The following is a 20,740-nucleotide window of genomic DNA, read 5'->3' on the forward strand; positions in this document are numbered from 1 at the left end:
TGAAGCCCGGGATTTAAATATCCCAGGCTTTATTTGTATGTTCCCGTCTGGTCGCCATTTTTAAATTCCACTACTCCGAAGTAACTGCCCGCGGCTACTCGCAGCAGTGAAACGGTAATTCGAACTAAGTCCTTAGTTCGAATTAACTGTTACATCTCATTCCATGTTCGAACTAGGGGGCTAGTGTAGACATACCCCATCAGTGTAACTGAGAACAGACTCTCTCTCTTTATGTAGGCCTAATCCACTGTGAAACATTGCTGCTTGTTTGCAGTTCATATGTATGATGCTTTTGTCTCTTCAGGATTTTAAATACTTTGAATTTCTATTTTAAATATGCAGATTTGGATCTGATTAATGGGCATACAAGCCAATATTATTAGAAATGAACTAACAGAGTGGGGTTGAAGATCTTAGCTTTATTTTCAGCTTAGTAAGCATTAAATTTTAGTATTGCTCTAAGTGGTTATGCTCTTAGTGTCAGGATATGTGGGCTAAGAGTGGCCTATAATAGATTTTACATCAAAACTCCTCTTTGACATCAATAGGGTTTTTTGAAAAACTGATGAACCAGTATGGGCTGGTATATTTAATAATGTGCTGAGCTTTTTTGTATTGCAGAAGGTCATTGAGTGTGAGTGTTGGGGAGAGACAATGTTTAAATTCTAAATAAAGGAAGATTTCAGTCCCAGCAGCTTTTATCAAAAAGAGTTTATTGTTAATTTTAAGAAATTCTGAAACAAATTAATTCTTTCTTGGCCAATGACCAGACTGAATTTTGAATGTACTGTAACACCATAAATGTTGAATTGTTAAATTAAATTAATTTCTGGTTTAATTTTCACTAGGATAAGGACCCTTTCACCCCCTAAGGCCAGATTGCAGGTCGTGTCTTTCTGCACTGTTGCTGACCTCAGACACTTTTATAGCACTACATCATCTATACCGGGATGGGGAACTTCAGGCCCGGGGGCCAAATGCAGGCCCCGGCTTGTCTGGGTCCATCTCCCAAGGCTCTTGGCTCCCATCAGCATTGGGGAGCCCACATTGGCACTCCAGTCTCCCCACTGCCATACTGCGTGGGGCTGGAATGTCTTTCTCCTTTTCAGTCAGGGGCCATCACAATGAGGGTTTTTTCCCCCCTTCTCACTTGTATGAACATCACAACTGATGTTTCTGTGGCTAATGGCCTTCGATCCAAAAAAGGTTCCCCATGCCACTAGACCTGCTACATACCTATCCATGTGGACTGTGAGAAGTAGGGTGCAGGCTATTCTTTTTACAACTCATGCACACACAGAGAAGTTAGGTAAAACATAAAGCACACTTTTTTGGAAATTTGCAACTTAGCATTAATTGATTTCTTAGAATCTAGAACTCCAGCACACACAAAACAGCAATAGCCCATTACTACCACCAACACAAAGAGATAAAACAGGCTACTCCCTAACTCAGTTTCCATAACAAAACTGGCCTTGCTCTAAGCTGGGTCTCTGCGGACTGACTACACAAGACCCAGATCACACACTTTCCTACAGAGCTCTCTAGCCTGCAAGCAGGAAACCTTTTCTACATGTTTATGCTAGCTTGTAATTTTAACACAGTTTTCAATGCACCACAAAGGCTTGGAGGGGATACAGAACATCTTTATTCCATCCATGCCAGTACTGCAGATCTTACCTGGTTATGTTAACATAGCTGAGGACTATGCCCCCACAGAGATCCTCAGGAGACACTGTGCCCTGGTAGAGTGTGTCCAATAGAGCCATGCATCCAGAAAGTTTGTGGAGTAGGCAGCTGGTGAATAAGCAGGGTTGAGGGCTCTTGCATGGATCCCATGGGATCTGTCTGATGGGACAATATGGGTATAATTGTCACTTGGGAATTCACATGAGAATTGTAAAAAAATGCTTTCCCACAGGCATTAACGTGGGAAGGGTCAATTTGCTGCATTGATTGGTATTGATTAGAATGAATAAGCATCCTAGGATTAGACCGACAGTTTGCACTGTAATTGTTAAAGAATATGTTGCTCTAGCTGCTTAATTTCATTTGCTAGACACAACGGTGAAGGGAATCTGCTGATAGAAAGGGTATAAACAGCATTTAAAAACACAAAGAATGGTCAGATCAATGGCCCATGTAGCCCAATATCCTATTTTCTGATTGTGGCCTGCACCAGGTACTTGAGAGGGACTGAACAGAACAAGGCAATTATCAAGAGTTCCATGCCCTGTATGTGATATATGCTGGTGAGGTTTTCCTCATTGCCACTACAGGCAGTCCCTGAGTTACGCGGATCTGACTTATGTAACGAACGGGGATTTTTCTCGCCCCGGAGGACTGGAGCGGCGGGACACCTGGTCCCGCCGCCCGCCTCCTCCGGGGCGAGAAAAGCTGCTCCCCATCTCCCTGGTCTGCTGGGGGAGCCAGAAGACCAGGGAGACGGGGAGCAAAGCGGCGGAGGGTCCGGCCGGGTCCTCCGCGGCTTTGCTCAGCATCTCCCTGGTCTGCAGACCAGGGAGACGTTGAGCAAAGCGGTGGAGGACCCGGGGCCGGACCCGCGGCGCTTCCAGCTGATCTGGAAGCGCCGCGGGTCTGGCCCGGGTCCTTCGTGGCTTTGCTCAGCATCTCCCTGGTCTGCTGGGGGATGGAGGGGGGGGAACGCAGCTAGTGCCCCCCCCCCAGCAGACCAGGGAGACGTGGAGCAAAGCCCGGGGCCTGTGGTAGAGCAGGTGGGGCGCTGCCGGTTGGTTCTGCATCACCACTCCTTGGCGCTACTGGACCAACCCGGCAGCACCCTAGCTGCTCTGCCCCAGGAGTCCCGATTCAGCCGCTGCTGATCAGTTTTAGCAGCAGCTGAATCAGGACGCCTGGGGCAGAGCAGCTGGGGTACTGCTGGGTTGGTCCAGTAGCGCCGAGGAGCGGCCACGCTACTGGACCAACCCAGCTGCACCTGAGCTGCTCTGCCTCAGGCGTCCCCAAGTTAGCCGCTGCTGAAACTGACCAGCGCTGACTACAGGAAGCCCGAGGCAGAGTTGCTCTGCCCTGGGCTTCCTGGAATCAGCTGCTGATCAGTTTCAGCAGCAACTGACTTGGGGACGCCTGGGGTTCTTAAGTTGAGTCTGTATGTAAGTCAGAACTGGTGTCCAGATTCAGCTGCTGTTGAAACTGATCAGTTTCAGCAGCAGCTGAATCTGGATGCCAGTTCCGACTTACATATAGATTCAACTTAAGAACAAACCTACAGTCCCTATCTTGTACGTAACCCGGGGACTGCCTGTATTTTATTTTCAGAAGAGGTGCCTGATCAACAGCTGACTTTGATTTTGGCAATGAGGGTAAGTGAGATCATTCAAATAAAATACAAAAATCAGCTTGCAAAATTTAAATGAACTTTAGTTGTGTATTTATGAAAGACAGTGAATCACATGCAATCTCAACACCATGAGACAAGCAATAACCTTTGGGATCTCAGCTCTTAATTACAATTTCAGTTGAAAAGCATTGCTGAGAAACTAAACTTTCTTGTTGCTACTGTTTGCTTCCAGCATTTAGTCTCTTGTCCTGGTCACACTGAAGCCTTCATTGCTCTCAGCCCTGTCTGCACTTGAAGGCACAGGGCTGTATAATATCACTGAAACACCCTTCTCTTTTAATATCAACAAACATGATGGGTGAACTATGCAATTTTCAACATTTAAAACAATGAGAGCATTAAAGTGGGCCTTGTTTTAAGGAGACAGGTAACCACTCTTCTTAAAGATAGTTTTGGGTTTGGAGAAGGAAAAACGAAAAGGAATTTAATATCTTTAAACATATTCAAAACTAATTTTCTCTGCAAATATTGATGACCCAAACCTATTCTCTGTGAATGCCAAAATATTCAAGTACTGTAATGGAGCAGAACTGAACCCGAAAGTTGATGATAAAAGAGAAATGTGAGTTCGGACATGACCAAACCCACATATTTTTACTTTTTTATAATCAAATATTGTATACATAATTTATTCACTTTGACTTGACATTCATTCCTGCTCCTATTGTAATAGAGGAATTTGTTCCTAAATCAATTGCTATTTTTCCTATTTTTATTTCTATTCTTATTTGGCATCTTGCCAAGTGTTACTGGAGAAAAGCATGAAAGAGTTTTAAGCAATATTATTAGAATCATGGAGTTTACTAAAAATAGATGAAAATTGCTTATAGAGAGAAAGTGACAATTATGTTAATATAAGAATTGAAGAAACTAAGGAGGATACAAGAAGTAATCGTTATCTGTGCATTGTTAGACCAAAAGTATAATTTATCCCAATAGAGAAATACAACTTACATTTTCCTAATCTGCTCCAAAGGAAAATATTGATTCTTTTGGAACATAACAAATACCAAGAAACAAATGAAATTTCTTCTATCAGCATGAAAGTCAGAAGGCTTAGGGTCTAAAGGCAAAAAAGAAACAAAACTAAAAGAAATAACAGCTCATAACTCCCCCTTCAACAAATCCTTTTGAGGATACTACTGTATGAGAAATCCAAACTAATTCCACTAAAAGATGGTTTCAGGAATTGGAGTCTACGGAAGAGCAAACATAAAAGTATTCTAGTAAATGCATTTATAGTAGCCACCATTTGCTAATGGGAGCTTACATGGGTAGCTGAGAGACCTAGTTTCATTATATACTTATAGGAGGAGAGATCTGCACTTACTACAGAGAGGCAGTTGGCAAATATTAACATTTAAATGGCTTCTGCTATAAACAAAATTTTTCAAGGCTTACAATATAGTGAGATGCCTTGTTTATGACACTTATCTATGGATCTTCTATACAACTTGAATACTGGAAATATATTTCTGGCTTGGATATGTATATGAAAGAAACAAGGTGTGAAAACTACACTACCATTTCATCCCAAGATGTGATCCCTCTTGCTATGGGTCAAAAGCACTTGATTTGGTTAGCATTCATAGCATGCTTCTCTTCTCTGCATCTCAGAGACCATTACAAAGCAGGTTAAGGTAATTATTGTCTGTGGACACTGAGGCACAAAAAGGTGCTCATGGTTTTCTACAAATCTGTGGGAATGCCAGGAATAGAACCCAGGTTTCATGATTTCAGTAGCTTCCTGGTTTAGTCCCTGGACACTAGGAGAGACCTGCCTATTTTGTGGTGTACTAGAGCTGTCATGTACTAGAGCTGTCAAACTGACATTTCATCAGGCCAGACTTTCCAACACTTTAAGCAATGTGAGTTGTTTTGCCTTATTTTTTCTGACTTTTTTACACCCGCACACACACACTACAGTTTGTCTTCACTGTTCCTGTAGACACTGAAAGATGGTGGGGTTAAGCTATTCAGGATCATTCTGTTATTTTGCAATACCCTACAAATACCTAAATAGAAAATCTCAGTGGCTGTTAAATCCCGAGGGTGAATCCTGGCCCCACTGAAGTGAATGATGAATGATAAAATTTGCATTGATTCCAGTGCAGCCAGGTTTTCACCTAGGAGTTGAATGAGGAGCAGCATGCTTCTATCACACTGCTCACAGGAACAATCTCCAAGTGTCTCTTCCCTTCTGGCCTGCTCCTGTGACTCTAGGGTTCACTGAATAACATGCCATAAATTCCTATCTGTCTGGAGTAGCACAAAGGGTTGTGTAGGCATCTTCTGAAAAGCTCTGCTATGCAAGGAGAATCCTTTATGGTTCTCAGGCTAGTAATAGGTACCTGGAGAGTAGCCAGGAAAGGGCCAGGTGAAGAGCAACATCCCAGGCTGTAGGCAACATTTGCATTTCCTCAAATTTCAGTGTCTTTCAAGTGACTCTGAGGAAAATTCACCAATCCCCCTTTCTTTCTGCCACAGTGGCCTATCTCATTGGTTACAATAAAAGTAATTAAAGAAATAAAACAGATTACTGCCTGATTGAGAATAAGATTGGCTTTTCCAATGTGCCATCCTGGGTGGGTATTCCTGATAAAAGGAACATTCATAAGGTAAGAGATAACAAACATTGTTTCACTTTATCTTCAGTATGGCTTTTTGCAATGAAATTGTGGTGTTTAGAAGGTACTATCAGTAAACTTTGCCTCAAAAAAAAAATCCTAGTATATTTAATGAATGTGTAATTGTGAGAAGATTATTCTATTCTCCCATCTCCAGAATAAAAGCTCAAAATGTTTTTCAAACAACAAAGAAACACAGCAATCTGCCCATTATTTAAAGTCCTTTTGGTTGTGGATAGACTTCTGTTGTGAACTATAATATCTAAATTCAGGGATAAAAACAAAAGCAAAGTTGCATTACGAATGTACAGCTGTGGGACATATGCTAACATTTCACGGACATTTAGACCCAATGAAGGATAGATGTGCTAAACTTGACATCATTACAGAAGAATAATTGCTATCATTTTGGGTCTATTGTGAAACAAACTTCTTCAAGTGAGTATATTAGAATGAATTATTTTAAAGCAATTGGAAAGAAAGCTAATGTAATGAAAAATGAACCATTTCACCTTTATTACAATGTATTTACAAATTAGTTACAAATGCCCAGTGAAACTCAGGGTTCAATAGTTTAATTACCAGTCCTATTTTCAATGGTATAACGCTTAGATTTTAAAATTCACCACTAGTTGAAACATATATGATCTCAGAGCATGAAGGCAATTTATTTTATTTGTATTTATATTATGTTATGTTATCATGTAAACCTATTATTTTGAATTTGGCCACTCAAATATAAGATCTTTGTGGCTATCAAATTTTTAAATGATTTTGATTTGAAAAATTAAATTTTTTTTCCTAATGATAGTTAAGTTATTAGGCTAAAATCTGGAAACTTGGCATAATTAAGCTATTTTGGCAATGAATTAAATATATTTCATGCCATTCAGCTTTTTAAATAAGAAATAAAAAAAGAAAACACCACTGATACTGACATTTTATAGGTAAGCAGAAATTGCCAGAGTGGATCAGCACGATTGTCCATCTAGCCCTGTATCCTGCCTCTGGCAGTGGACAGAATCAGTTGCTGCAGAGAAAGGTGCAGGTAACTGTTTTAGACAATTGGGGGAAAAAATGTGTTACACTTTTTTCCTTAATGTCCAATAGCTCAGAGTTGGCTTTGCCCTGAAGCATGCAAATCATATCCCTTCTGATACTTTAGGGGCTGAAAATCTGCCCATCTGAAATCAGAGAGTTTTTCCATTGATTTCAGAGGGCCAGGATTTTATGGTAGGTGCTTTTAATCTTTATTATAATAGATCTTGGTTTTCTCATTATAATAACTGCATTGAAAGTTGTCCAATGTCTAACTTGAAAAAAGTCAGGGAATTAAAAATTTAATCAAGTGCTTTATGTTTTATGCACATTGTAGCCTTTGTGTTCCCAGACTCATGCCTAAGAGACAGACTGTCAGCAAGTGACATGATATTTCGTCACTTTTGTGGGATGAAGCTAGACCCTACAGATATTATTTTTCATGTTTTATTTATGATGTTCCTATGCTACACAGAAAATGACCTGACAATTCAGATACTACTGTTCTGTTCTTTTTGCTAGCCCGCAGGAGTAACCGGACGGTGTAAATGCTATTGTCCTGCTGTTCTGGTTGCAGGTTTGTAGCATTTGTAGGTCATGGGTTTTCCAAAGCATCTTGCCAAGTGTTTAAATTGATGTTCTGCTCTAATGAACCACAGAAGCCATTACTTTTCTAATTGCCTGAGTTACAGCGCTCTGTACAAAGCCATGGATTGTTCTTAGTCATTTGGAGTATAAAATAGCCAGGATATCCTGAAAAAGGAAGTGGCGGATGACCTTTTACATCTTGCATTAACCTGTTGCTAACATCTTAGAAACAGTTGCTCTCTGTTCTGTTCTTGGCTCGTGCTGAACCTGCTGCTTTGAGGTAAATGTATTATGATCAGTTTCTTGGCACACAGCCACTTACTGCATTGAGACTAGAAGGGCATTAAGAGGCACTTACGCTCTGCAATTCTGGGCTATTTCCACGGGGATGATCAGAGGAGGTTTTGCAACATTACCTGTGGGCCGAGATCTGCAATGCCTCTTCTGTGAGGTGAAGAACGGCTCCAAGTTGTGCTGAAGTTAGGTGAGTTGTGAGGTACCTTGTCAGAGAAGACATACTCACACAGTAGACAGCGATTGTCCCTTGAGGTATGCATGCTACCCTCAGCTACATGATTGGAATTTTACTCACTGCTCCAAATAAACATTCTGAGCATTTCATTATCTAGACAGTTTTATCTTTTTAGACAACACTCAGGGAAATAAGGGTAGATTAAGAATCCTTTCCTAATGAACCTCTGAGGGTACAGAGTACTGTGTGTCTATTAATTCTCCACCAGATTAGGTGGCCAGGTAGAGTGGGGAATGGGTAGAGTTTTAATGCTGATGCCCTCCTGCCCACATGCCAACAGCCGACCTAAAACAGCAACAGATTCCTGCTCTCCTGGAGCAAGTGGGAACCAACAAAGGAACAGAGTCTGATTCACAATTCCCTTTTTGGCTACTCTTGGGACAATATAGCTACACACTGCTCCTTAGAGTGAGACCCAAAGTCTTTCTTGCCCTTAATATAATATTAAAATGTAATTGCTTTAGGATTTACACATGAATTGCATCATGTAGGCCAGGAGTTCCTAAACTGTGGTTGGCAGATGCCTGGTCATCTGGGAGGTGCTAACTGTGTACATGATGCTGGCTCTCCTCCAGGTTTGCAGTTAGACTAACAGAACAAATGGAAGGGCGAGGCAGCCTGTCAACCTAGATAGTGAAACGGGTTGCAAATGTTCTAAACTATATTTCTAAATGTCTAAACTATATTTTGATGGAAAATTGGGTTTTTGATTAACTGAATTTTTTCATACAACGTGCCTGCTTTTAGTGGCCAGCTGATGGTCTTACGATGTACTGGGGATGGGCATTCCCATAATGCAGTGCATCCCTTCCCAAGAGGGGAACATTGGGGTGAATCCTGGGGATTGTAATTTGACTAGGAAGCCCAGCCTATAGAAGAGAAGGGGAGCATGAGGCACCTGAACTACAATTCCCATAAGGTACCACACAACACTTTCTTTTTGAAATGTTTTAGTTTTCAGCTAAAGTATTCAGTTTTAAAATGTCTGCTGAAAATTATAATTTTCCATAGAAAAATTAGATCAAAATGAATTTTGTTTTCATGAGAATTTTCTGTAGCCAGAATCTCTTATTGAGGACCGTAAAAAAATATGCAACGGTGTTCCTACTGCTAGCTTTCAGTTTAAGTAACTTCTGTAGTTATCACTGCAATATTATACAATTATTTAGCGAGAGGGGAGGTAGTCTTCATATTAATCAATTGGATGTAAGGTGGTCAACACAACCACTGAAAAGAAAGAGGGAGCCCACAAGATATTTCTCTTTTGAAATGTGATCCACACTATGAAAATGTTTGCAACCCTTCTTTGCCTAAGCAATTAGCTGTATGAAAGATAAGGAAATGCTCTCTAATCTTTTCAGTATACCACACACTTCAGAATCTGCCTTTTCCACGTTCTTGGAGCCACCCTTCATGTCTTAATCCTCCATCCCTCACACCAGATGTTTCCTAAACTTTATGAGAAATATAGTGGGGTTATTAGGTCTTGGAAAAGCTGCAGGGAGAATTGGGGTTCAAGTCCATTATTTGTCCCCACTTGGGTTTATGGGTTAGATCTTGAAAATCCCCAATAATAAGAGTAGTTCCACTGAAATCTCAGTGAATTCTACTGGAAGAGTCCCTGCTGAAATCAATGGTACTAATCAAGTGATTGTGTTTTGCCAAATCAGACAATGTTTGGAAGAAGGAAGCACTCGTGTAAATACATGGATTTATCTTCTGCACACAAGCCACAGGGCAATTTCTGTGCTCACATATACTCATCTAACCCACATTGCAGTCAGTGGGGCAGCCCTAGTGTAACTGAGAAGAGAATTGGTCCTAAGTGCTCAGCTAATACAAAAGTAGAGTTCTCCGGTATCTGCTTCCTTCTTCATTTGCCTTTCCCACCTTGGTTGTCTGAAGAAGGCTGATTTATTCAGCAACCTGACAGAGGTACCAAAGCTTCTATGAATGCAGTGGCTTTGGTAAGGCAGTGGCTTATTCAGGACAAACAACTTTTGCTATTGGAGTTAAAAGAGCAAAATTATTTATTTCTCTAGGAGATTCAGCATTTCAGGGGTAAGTCATGATTTCAGATCTATACAAGCTTCTGCCTATATTTCCTCCTCTTCTCTTGCAGCTTCCCTAGCTATAGCTTACTGGCATCTCTCTCTTTTCTTTTGCAGGGAACTGGGACCCACCTATATCCAGCTGTGGTTACATATCTGGCAGGCTTCAGCTTCTTGCCCTGCAACCGCTAGTGCCAACTCCTCCCTGCCTTCAGCAAATGCTGGGGTGGGATATTCAATTTTCAGACTTTTCACAAGGGCTAGAAAATATACTTAAAGCTCCTGAATTCTCATGCCATCTCTTGATATTAGGAACTGGGATTTGATGACAGAGCCCAAATGATGGCAACACCTTAGGCTTGGTCACATCAGAGGGCCAGTTTGCTAGCCCCAGACAATATTCCTTGTTTTAGATACAGAAAATTTCATTCTGGTCAAATCTTTTGAAACAGAATAAGCTTTGTTAGTGTCACCATTCTAGATTTCAAGCAGAAAGATGGGTTTTGATTGATTTCAGATTATTGATACTTCACTTTGTTCTGTTGGCTTCGGTTGGGTTGCTAAGCAGAAGAATAATGAGATATAAAAACCTTCAATAAACTTTATTTTCACATTAGAGATGGCATAGAAAGTGTCTAACAGGCCATCTAACAGGACTGTGTGGTGTTGAAGCTTTCTTTATGTATTACGAAGATAATTCTTGCAGTAAGACAAAACCTACATCCTCCTATTGTGTCCCACTTGAAACCTCAGAGATTTCTAGAGCTGTTGGCTGAGAGCTGGGCATCGAGCAGTGCTGTCATTTTGGGTTTCTTTACAACAGAAATGTATCTACTCATTATAATGCAGAGTTGTGAAGCAGGAACTCTTAATTTCTTTTACTTTCCACATGTCACCTATTGCTGATATGGTAAGTTGGGCTATGCAGAGAGACCTGGTAGCTGCATAGGACCCCCAATAAAATCAGTGGGGCTCTTTGCAGATAAAAGGGCCTCTCCTCATAGATCAACTGACAAGATTAGGGCTGTGAGCTGTTTTTAATTAAGAAGAAACCTGCCTAGTTGACAAACATTTTACGTTTTGCTCTTTTGCTTTTTGTTGTTTATGTGTCAAGCTGCTTCTCTTGGATTTTTTTTTTAAAAGGCAAACAGTGAGAAGTGCAGGGAAAGCAACAACAAATGCAAAACAAATGAACCTTACAGGGAAATTGCTAATACCAGAAACCTGCTGCAGTGCTTTATTATTTCATTAATCTTTTCTTACAGCTACAAAAATGTGGCATTTACCTTGGCACAGCGCCACCTTCATTATACTTATTGCTGCAGTTGTACGCACAGAGGCGAAAGCTACCCTGCCTGTAAAGTTTACTAAGATAAAGTCTCCAGAGATGGAGGTCACTGATGGCTTTGACACATCCATTGTGCCACCCACTGAAGAAAGTCCTGTCACAGACATATCGGAAACAAGTGAAATGCCAGTGGAGTTATCCACGCTGAACTCGGCCTTCAGAACGGCCACCACTCTCTTTCCTTTTGAAAACTTTACTCTTGACACTGCTGATTTCTTTTTTAATTGCTGTGATTGCTGCACCCCTGTGTCAGGTCAGAAAGGGGAACCAGGAGAGCATGGACTACCAGGTAGGGGAAAGCAATTATTATCCTTATTCATGTCTCAAGAGGAAGTGGCAGCTGTAGCATGTGAACTGAGCAGAAAGTGGCAATGAATCTCCAGTTCTATGAAGTCTTGAATAAACGATCTTGCAGGCCAGAACCTCATGCTGTGGGATTCACACCAGCTGAGGTTTGGGCATAATGGATTCATATTACATATAATATCAAATACAAAAAATCAAACTATTTTAAAATGCTTTATTAAAACCAGTGGAGCACGTGGGCCAGTCCAGTCTGGTATGCCCTACAGACAAGTTAGTTTTAGCCAGTGTGGCATACTGGAAAGACTCCCCGCTGGCCATCCCTCATCCCTTTCGTTGGCCCACATCTCTGTGTGCTGGGCTGGGGACTTCAGGGTAGGACTGTGAATGTGATGACAGCTGCAGGCCCACAGGAGCTGCCAACATTCTGCTTCTTTCCCTGTTGCCCTGCCTTGAAGGAAAAGGAGCAGCATTGCCAGCTCCCCTCCCACAGCCCTGTACACAGAGGAGTGGCACATCTCTAGAGGGGCAGAGCTGGGAGTTCTGCTTCTTTCCCTGCTGAGAGGCAATGGGGAAAGGAGCAGAACCATGAGCAGCTCCTCCAGCTACCATACAACACACTGGCCCTTCTCCCCCCGGTAATGTGTGATGGCGAGGGGAGGGAAGGGGAAGAATGTAGGGATCCTGGGGGGGAGGCATGGAGTCAAGTGGGGGTCACGTGGGGAGGTCACATGCCCACTCTTTAGCTGGTCTGCCCTCCCCCTTCTTCACTGCCTATAAGAACTTGTGTTTACTTGCACCACGGATAAAACAATGCTAACTCAATGCTAACTCAGGGCAGGTTACACTACGGAAGAAATTCAATTTGAGATGCGCAGTTGGAGTCAACGTGCCTTAAACCAAATTTCTGGGGAGACTGACTGTATGTGTGTGTGTGTGTGTGGGGGGGGGGGGGGGGGCGGGAGGAGGTGTCAATAGGAGAAACTCTCCCATTGACTTTCCTTACTCCTCATGACTCCTGTGGAGTACAGGGGTTGATTTAGTGGATCCTTATGAGATCTTCTGAATCGAATCTTAGAAGATCGATCTCCAGAGTGTTGATCTTCACGTAAGTACAGACAAAACCTCAAGGTCCCAATCTGTAAGTTCCTCATATGTGGAACTTCAACTGAAATCAGTGTATTGCATGTGGAGGACTCAGGTTCACACTCAAAACTAAGGAGAATTAGAGTTACTGTAATACACAATCTCCTGCACAATACTTCATCTCCTTCTGCCTCTCTCTCCCCTTGTGTCGTAGAAATCCCAGAAAACTGTCTATTACATTGCATACATGATGTTGTTACAGAGAGAAGGGCATGATTATTATGTTATTTTTTTCAACTGTTAGTAGAACAACTGGCACGAGGCAACCCACAGAAGAAAATAAGGCCCTTGCTCTGAGGGTAATTTACAACTGAAAACAGACAGATTATACAAAAAAGTGCACCGAGACAAAGGACTGTGTTATCTTACATAATTTTTATTGCTTTATAATGGAGTTACACCTGGGATTTGAAAAGAGAGTGAGTGGCCATTTGGAGAAGAACAGATTATCCCAAAAAGTTTTAATCCCGTTCCCTAATTTTAATCTTTCCTATTTTCCTTGTTTGTTGGACCCTTAGAGCACTGAAATTCAAAAGAGATAAAACCTGATAGGCTACCAAGTTCCTCCACTAACCAATGCACGTTTTCTCCCATGTGTGTACAGTCTGATTTTATGTCTTCCAAAACAGTGAGACTTTTACTACCTCTCTTAGGAGACTATTTTACTCTCAAACAGGATTTACTAGTTGGGAAAGTGTTCCTGATATTCAGTTTGAATTTTCCTTGGCTCACATTGATCCCTTTAGTCATTGTTACATCCTCATGGAACTCTACAGATATTTATTCTCCCTGCACTTTTGTGTTTCCAGTTTTTAATAGTTGTGGGTTTTTTCATATTCCTTTTAGCATGGTTTTGTGACTCTTTCATGCTGCCTGAAAGTAGGTCTGTGTTTTTCTGCAGGGTTATATAGTAATTAATAATAAAGTGCCTGACCCTTTCTTAGAAATATGGAAATTAAATGCAAAAGACAAACAAAGGCTCCAAATTTTAAAATATGATTCATTTGCTTTGCTCAATAAAGTCTTTATAAATCTCTATAAATATTTTATAAGAGCTATGTGTTTTGTAACGTAATATATTACATATTATGTAATCTTTCTTTTTATCATTAAAATACACACCCAGACAGGGTCTGATTCTGACTCTCTTACATTGAGCAGTACCTTAATCTGCAAGTATTCACATTTATTTAATGGCACTACTTTTGGAGAGAGAGATTTTTCATCTGAGTAAGGATGGTAGACTCACACCTAGAATATACTGTAAAATATACTGTATTCAAGGGACTCTAGTCTCCCATTGTTAATAAGGGACTGACTTAGGGACAACTTTGTACAGGCAGTCCCCGAGTTACGCGGATCCGACTTATGTCGGATCCGCAGTTACAAACGGGGCTTTTCTCGCCCCAGAGGACTGGAGCGGCGGGACGCCCAGATGCGCTGCAGTCCCGCCACCCCCATCCTCCGGGGTGAGAAAAGCTGCTCCCCGTCTCTCTGGTCTGCAGGGAGACGGGGAGCAAAGCCGGGCTGTCCCGCTGCGGGCGTGCTCCAAGGCTTTGCTCCCCATCTCCCTGGTCAGCAGACCAGGGAGACGGAGCAAAGCCATGGAGGACGCGGGCCGCCACCTGCGTCTCCCTGGTCTGCTGGGGGTGGGGGGTGAAGCTAGTGCCTACGCCTGGGGTAGAGCAGCTGGGGCGCTGCCGGGTTGGTCCCGCAGCACCGCTCCTCGGCGCTACTGTACCAACCCGGCAGCACCCCAGCAGCTCTGCCCCAGGTGTCCTGATTCAGCCGCTGCTGGTCAGTTTCAGCAGTGGCTGAATCAGGACGCCTGGGGCAGAGCAGCTGGGGTGCTGCTGGGTTGGTACAGTAGCGCCGAGGAGTAGGAATAAGAGATCCTCCGGAAAAGGGCTTTATTCCGGAGGATCGTGCCAGTCTAGACGCTTTTTTCCGGCTTTTCCCCAAGCCGGAAAAAAGTGGCGGACATGTTTATTTAAATCCGCAGGGGATATTTAAATCCCCCGCGGATTTCCCTATTCTGACTTACCTGCTTTGCATGACTTTTCCGGAATTTGGGGCCAGTGTAGACGTAGCCTGGGTTTATAGCTGTATAGCAGTTAAAAGTTGTTTTTCAAGCTAAACCAGACCTCCAAACTCAAAAATCAAAGTCTTAAGGCTGGTATGAGGATTTGTACTCTTGGGGCAGGGCCAGATTCAGACATGCTGAGGTCCTAAGATGTGTCAAGTTTAAGAGACCCTATGACATTACCAAAAAATGAGTATTACTCTAACAGGACAATGAAAATAGCAATAATAAAGATTTATATTTACATATATATCAGTACACAGGAAAATATGCAACTAAAAATTAGTAATTTTTTTGTATTTAGATGCTCCTCATAAACTGAGACCCTATATTGTAATTTATTTAGCTCGTGCATAAAGCTGGCACTGTCTAGGTGAAAGACAAATGTCCATGAACTAACCAATAGATATACTATATATAAATGAAATAAGGCTGTGATCTTCATATTTAATGAGAGCATTTAGCCACACAGTTCCCATTAATTTCAGTGACAGCTGCATGGCTAATTCCTCAAACTGGTTTTGAACAATTACAGTGTTTTATGAAGGAAGGCTCAGTAACTCCCATAACCCAAAAGAAAATAGCCAGTTCTTCTCTGTTTTCACAAAGCACACATCATTATGGGGCACTCCCATTATTTGTGTCTTATTACCTAACGTTCATAGGTCACTTTATAGAGTTCATGCTTGTCAGTCATTAAAAAGACAGAATTCCATTGCCTACTGAATTTTCAAATGTTCATTTTCCAGGTTCTAAAGGAGAGCCAGGAGATACTGGCCCTCCGGGCCTACCAGGAATTCCTGGACTTCAAGGTCCAAAGGGCTCCAAAGGAGACAAAGGTGAGCAAAAATAGGTCTTTCCAAAAGCACGTATGATTTATTTCTCATGTATTTTTTCAGTCTAATAAAGCAAAATTGTAGGAGAAGTCATTTCCAAAAGCAATCAAAATGTCTTGGTACAAATAAATACCTTGTAATTCCCAATAACTTATAGGAGTGTATTTAGAGAAAATAAAACTGGATATTCACGAAAGCCTGATCCAAAACTCATTGAAGTCAATGGGAGTCTTTTTATTTACTTCAGTGGGTTTTGGATCAGGCCCATGTGTAGTAAAGATCTTCATGAAAGTAACAGGCAGGCTTAGAAGCAGCTTTTAAACTTTAAATATCTCAGACCAAATTGATTTCACTACACAAAAGAGTAGAATTTAGTTCATTAGCCATAACTTCATAAAAAAAGCTCCCATTTATTTGAATATTCTTTGGACTACACCCATAGTGTGGTCACTCTACTATCATGTATCACTCTGAGTTTGGCTCAGAAGTTTCTTGCCCATAGAGAAAACAGGTTGAACCTCCCTAGTCTAGTTTTCTCTGGTCCGGCAATATTCATGGTTCAGCATGATTTTAGTTAGCCAGATGTCCACTTATCATGGATATGGCCAAGTTTCCTGCAGTCCCATTGGCTGTGTCTAGACTGGCAAATTTTTCTGCAAAATCAGATGATTTTGCAGAAAAACTTGTCAGCTGTCTACACTGGCCATTTGAATTTCCGCAAGAACACTGACGATCTCATGTAAGATCGTCAGTGTCCTTGTGGAAATACTGTGCTGCTCCCAGTCGGGCAAAAGCCCTCTTGCGCAAATCATTTGCGCAAGAGGGCCAGTGTAAACAGAACAATACTGTTTTCCGCAAAAAAGCCCCGATCGCAAAAATGGCGATCGGGGCTTTTTTGCGGAAAATCGCGTCTAGATTGGCCACGGACGCTTTTCCGCAAAAAGTGCTTTTGCGGAAAAGCATCCTGCCAATCTAGCCATGCTTTTCCAAAAATGCTTTTAATGGAAAACTTTTCCATTAAAAGCATTTTCGGAAAATCATGCCAGTGTAGACATAGCCATGAAGTTTATTTACAGCCACAAGATGCTAAACAATATTGACCTCACATGGTTCGGCAAGTTCTCTGGTTTGGCACTAACTAGGTCCCCAGAGTGCTGAACTAGAGAGGTTCAACCCGTACTTAAAAATTGTTTAAAATGTTGGATCACGTAACTAACTGTTATTTAGGGCAATGCTTCTATGTTTGCAGTTGTGTGATTTTTCAGTAGCACTAAACACTAGGCACCTGCACTTGAACAATCACTTGTCCCAGAGATGGTTGCTGTGGATGAAAGAAACTTAGAGAGTTGGGTGCAATACAAAAGAGAGGAAAAAGTCAACCATATTGAAATATTTGCAACAATCATAGGTAGCTAGGCAGGTTGTGCATCTTCTAAGCCATCCTCTGATCAAGAGGTTTGTTTGTGTGGTTATTGGTTCTACTAATCATTTGCCCCAGAAACCTGTGTTCTGATTTCAAATGAAAATGTGCTTGATGGTCATCTCAGAGTTTTCATTTTGCATGTCATTAAACTACCACACACATGACACAATTCAGCTCAATTGCCTGTTTCTATTCAAAGGGTTTAGTGTATTGAAATAGTGCATGAGGACTGAATTGTATTGACACAGCTATAAGGGGCTGCGTGCACAGCATTTCCACACATTATAATTTGCTAAAGCCAATGCAGTGAATCTGGTTTCAATATGTACTGAATGCACTTGAATATTTTTTGAGGAAAAAAAAAGATGACATTAGAGTGTGATTCAAGCAATGACCTCTGTGATGATGTCCCCTTTTAACTAATACTTTCTAGGGGTATCAAATGAAAATGACAATACCAAGTCTAGTGGTTAGCAGCATCTCTACCAGGCCATTAAATGACAGTAAATCCTTTCCCTCTCAAACATTATTGATTGTATACCGTTATTTATTTTATAGGCAGTAAGATGAACAGTGCAAGTAAGGAAGTACAACATGATGGGTAGTTTGATGTGTGTGAAGTTTTCAGTTCAGGGGTTTCAAGGAACTTTATTAGGGCTGACGTTTTAAAAGTTCATTTTTACTACAGGAGCAAGTGTGACACATGCAGACACATACACATGGCGTAAGCCCCATGCATCATAAAGAATGTTTTGCCAGAAAATATATCCATAGAAGCATATTAATGGTCCTAATGTCTTAGGAGATAAAGGAGAACATGGTGACCAAGGAACAAATGGAATTCCAGGGTATCCAGGCAAACCTGGAGAACAAGGTATGTACGGCTACACCAGAGTGTTCAGCTACATTGATCTATCTTCCCACAGATAGGTGCGAGTGTGTGTGTGTTTGTGTGTGAATGTATTCTGCAGATAAGAAAATTTATTCTTCCGCAAAAAGGAACTTTATGAGACAGAGATAAAATTCAGACCTGGCAGTGATACTTTTGGGCATATTTAGATAATGGGAAAAGCCCCATCAGAGATTGGTGAGCTCCTCTGATACAGCCAAATGTACAGGGATGTGTGTGAAAATGGGATATAAAACTCTGTTCTCCCAGTCTCCTGCTGCTGCTGCTCTGTGCAGACCTGTTGTCCCTGTGTTGCATTAGTGGAATCTGGGAGTATGTCTACACTGTAGAGTTTTTTTCCACACAGCAATCACATTCTTTTGGAAAAAAATCGAAAGAACAGAGGTTTTTTTCTGACATTGGTAAATCTCTTTCTATGAGGAAGAATCTATTTCACGAGGCATACCGGAGCGGTCGACAAAGGCTTCCCTTGTTGACTGTGGCGCGTCCAGACTGCCCCGCTATCGGTACAGCTGATCGGTACAGCGCGGCAGTCATTTTGATGTAAACGAAGTGGTGATTATTTAAGTCGCCGCTTCATTTTCCTATGTCTAGTAATCTTATCTACATGGCGCCATCGACAGAGCCACGTAGTCTAGACATACCCACAGTGACCAGCCCAAGGCTTGCAGTGTTGTGTGTTTTGGGGTATTTTTCTTTCTTGTGACTCTTTGTTTCTATCTTTTTTTTAATAGGTGAAGCTGGAGTTAAAGGAGACAAAGGAAACTCTGGCCTTCCTGGAATGAAAGGGCAGAAGGGATTGAAGGGGGACACTTGTGAGAATGGGACCAAAGGAGAAAAGGGAGACAAGGGAGATCTGGGTTTACAGGGGCAAGATGGAGAAAATGGAGACAAAGGGGAAAAGGGAGACCTGGGGGAAAAGGGGCTTTGTGGGGATCCAGGGGAGAGAGGTGAGAGGGGGGAAAAGGGAGAAGCTGGAATAAAAGGGGAAAAAGGCAGCAAAGGAGATGCTGGAGTTGAGGGTATTCCTGGGATGAATGGACAAGAGGGAGAAAAGGGTGAGCCAGGCAGTAAGGGTGAAAAGGGGGACTTGGGACCACCTGGTGTGATGGGACCTGTTGGGCCAAAGGGAAATCCTGGTAGTAAAGGGGCACGAGGAACTAGTGGAAAAAAAGGCTCCAGAGGTATCAAAGGCTCTAAGGGTGATAGCTCAAAAGCCCGAAGATCAGCTTTCAGTGCTGGCTTGTCAAAGTCTTTCCCTCCACCTAATGTCCCTATTAAATTTGATAAGATTTTGTACAATGACCAGGAAGATTATAATCCTTCGACAGGCAAGTTCAACTGCAGCATTCCTGGAGCGTATGTCTTTGCTTATCACATGACGGTCAGAGGGAGGCCTGCTCGCATCAGTATTGTGGCACAAAACAAGAAGATTGTCAAAACCCGTGAAACACTGTATGGTCAAGAAATAGATCAGGCATCTTTCCTGATTATTTTGAAATTAAATGTAGGGGATCAGGTTTGGTTGGAGGTTGCACGGGATTGGAATGGGGTCTATGTCAGTGCTGAAGATGACAGCATATTTACAGGATTTCTTTTGTATCCAGATGATATTTTTGAGACCTTAACATAAATATATGATGATAAATACATTATTAAGAAGTGAAACATTTCTTTCATTCACATTATCAGTAGGAAGAAGAGGGAGAAGGGCGAAGGAGAAAGAAATGGTCACTTTAGTGAAATAGACGTCATAATCTGTCTATACAAATATTTATATTTCTAAGAAACTGATTAATTTCAACTAAAAAGCCCCCAAAGTGCAACCATCCTCTATAGTGATACCTAATTTTTTGATTATATAAATAAATATACAAATGCATTCAGGAAAATATAGATCCCAAAGAGATTTCATTTACTCTTCAGACCCATATCAAATCATTAAAATCACAGAGAAAGTCAATATATTAGTTTAATTCAGATTAGGCCAAATCTTGTGGTAATTATGAATCAAAATATCCATGGGAGTCAGTATTGAAGTTAATTGGAATTTCAAGTTTTAGATAAAGATTGTAGGATTTGACTCAGAGATTAATTAAATACAACTTCAAGTAGTAGGTTTCTTCAAATCATGTTCATAGATTTAAATAAAGGTTTGTTGTCAAACGACTATTATGTGATGCTTTATACCTGGTAATGCATGGAATAAAAGGTTGACCTAGAGATTATAGTATAATCACTCAATCAGTGTGAATTACTCTGTTCATCAAATTATTGTTGTATATAGGAGAACTGAGTATCTTTGGAAGAGCAAAGAATAAAATAAAATGATTGCCTAATTTCATTTGTTTCCCTATACTACACAGACAAAAATACAATCATGTTCTGTTTAACAACACTGCATCTGATGAAACCAGTAGTTCAAAAGATTTAGAGAAAACGCACTTCTGTAGATGGTGTTTGGCTGACACATATC

The 20,740-nt window shown here is 41.4% G+C and overlaps 1 protein-coding gene across 4 annotated transcripts in view; it reads left to right on the top strand.

Annotated features, from left to right (window-relative positions):
* OTOL1 (otolin 1) overlaps positions 1–20,434 on the top strand; it is a 124,194-nt gene extending 103,760 nt beyond the window's left edge. For 3 of the 4 annotated variants that reach the window (XM_075937856.1, XM_075937857.1, XM_075937858.1), the window contains exons 7-10: positions 11,481–11,852; positions 15,845–15,934; positions 18,157–18,228; positions 18,999–20,434. In XM_075937856.1, coding sequence (XP_075793971.1) covers positions 11,481–11,852; positions 15,845–15,934; positions 18,157–18,228; positions 18,999–19,897 — 1,433 coding nt within the window. In that variant the 3' untranslated portion in view covers positions 19,898–20,434. The remainder of the gene's footprint in view (positions 1–11,480; positions 11,853–15,844; positions 15,935–18,156; positions 18,229–18,998) is intronic. The other variant, XM_075937859.1, reaches the window with a different exon arrangement.
* The last annotated feature ends 306 nt before the right edge of the window (positions 20,435–20,740 follow it).

Source organism: Pelodiscus sinensis, chromosome 10 (genome assembly GCF_049634645.1).
Source record: "Pelodiscus sinensis isolate JC-2024 chromosome 10, ASM4963464v1, whole genome shotgun sequence".
Classification (NCBI taxonomy): domain Eukaryota; kingdom Metazoa; phylum Chordata; order Testudines; family Trionychidae; genus Pelodiscus; species Pelodiscus sinensis.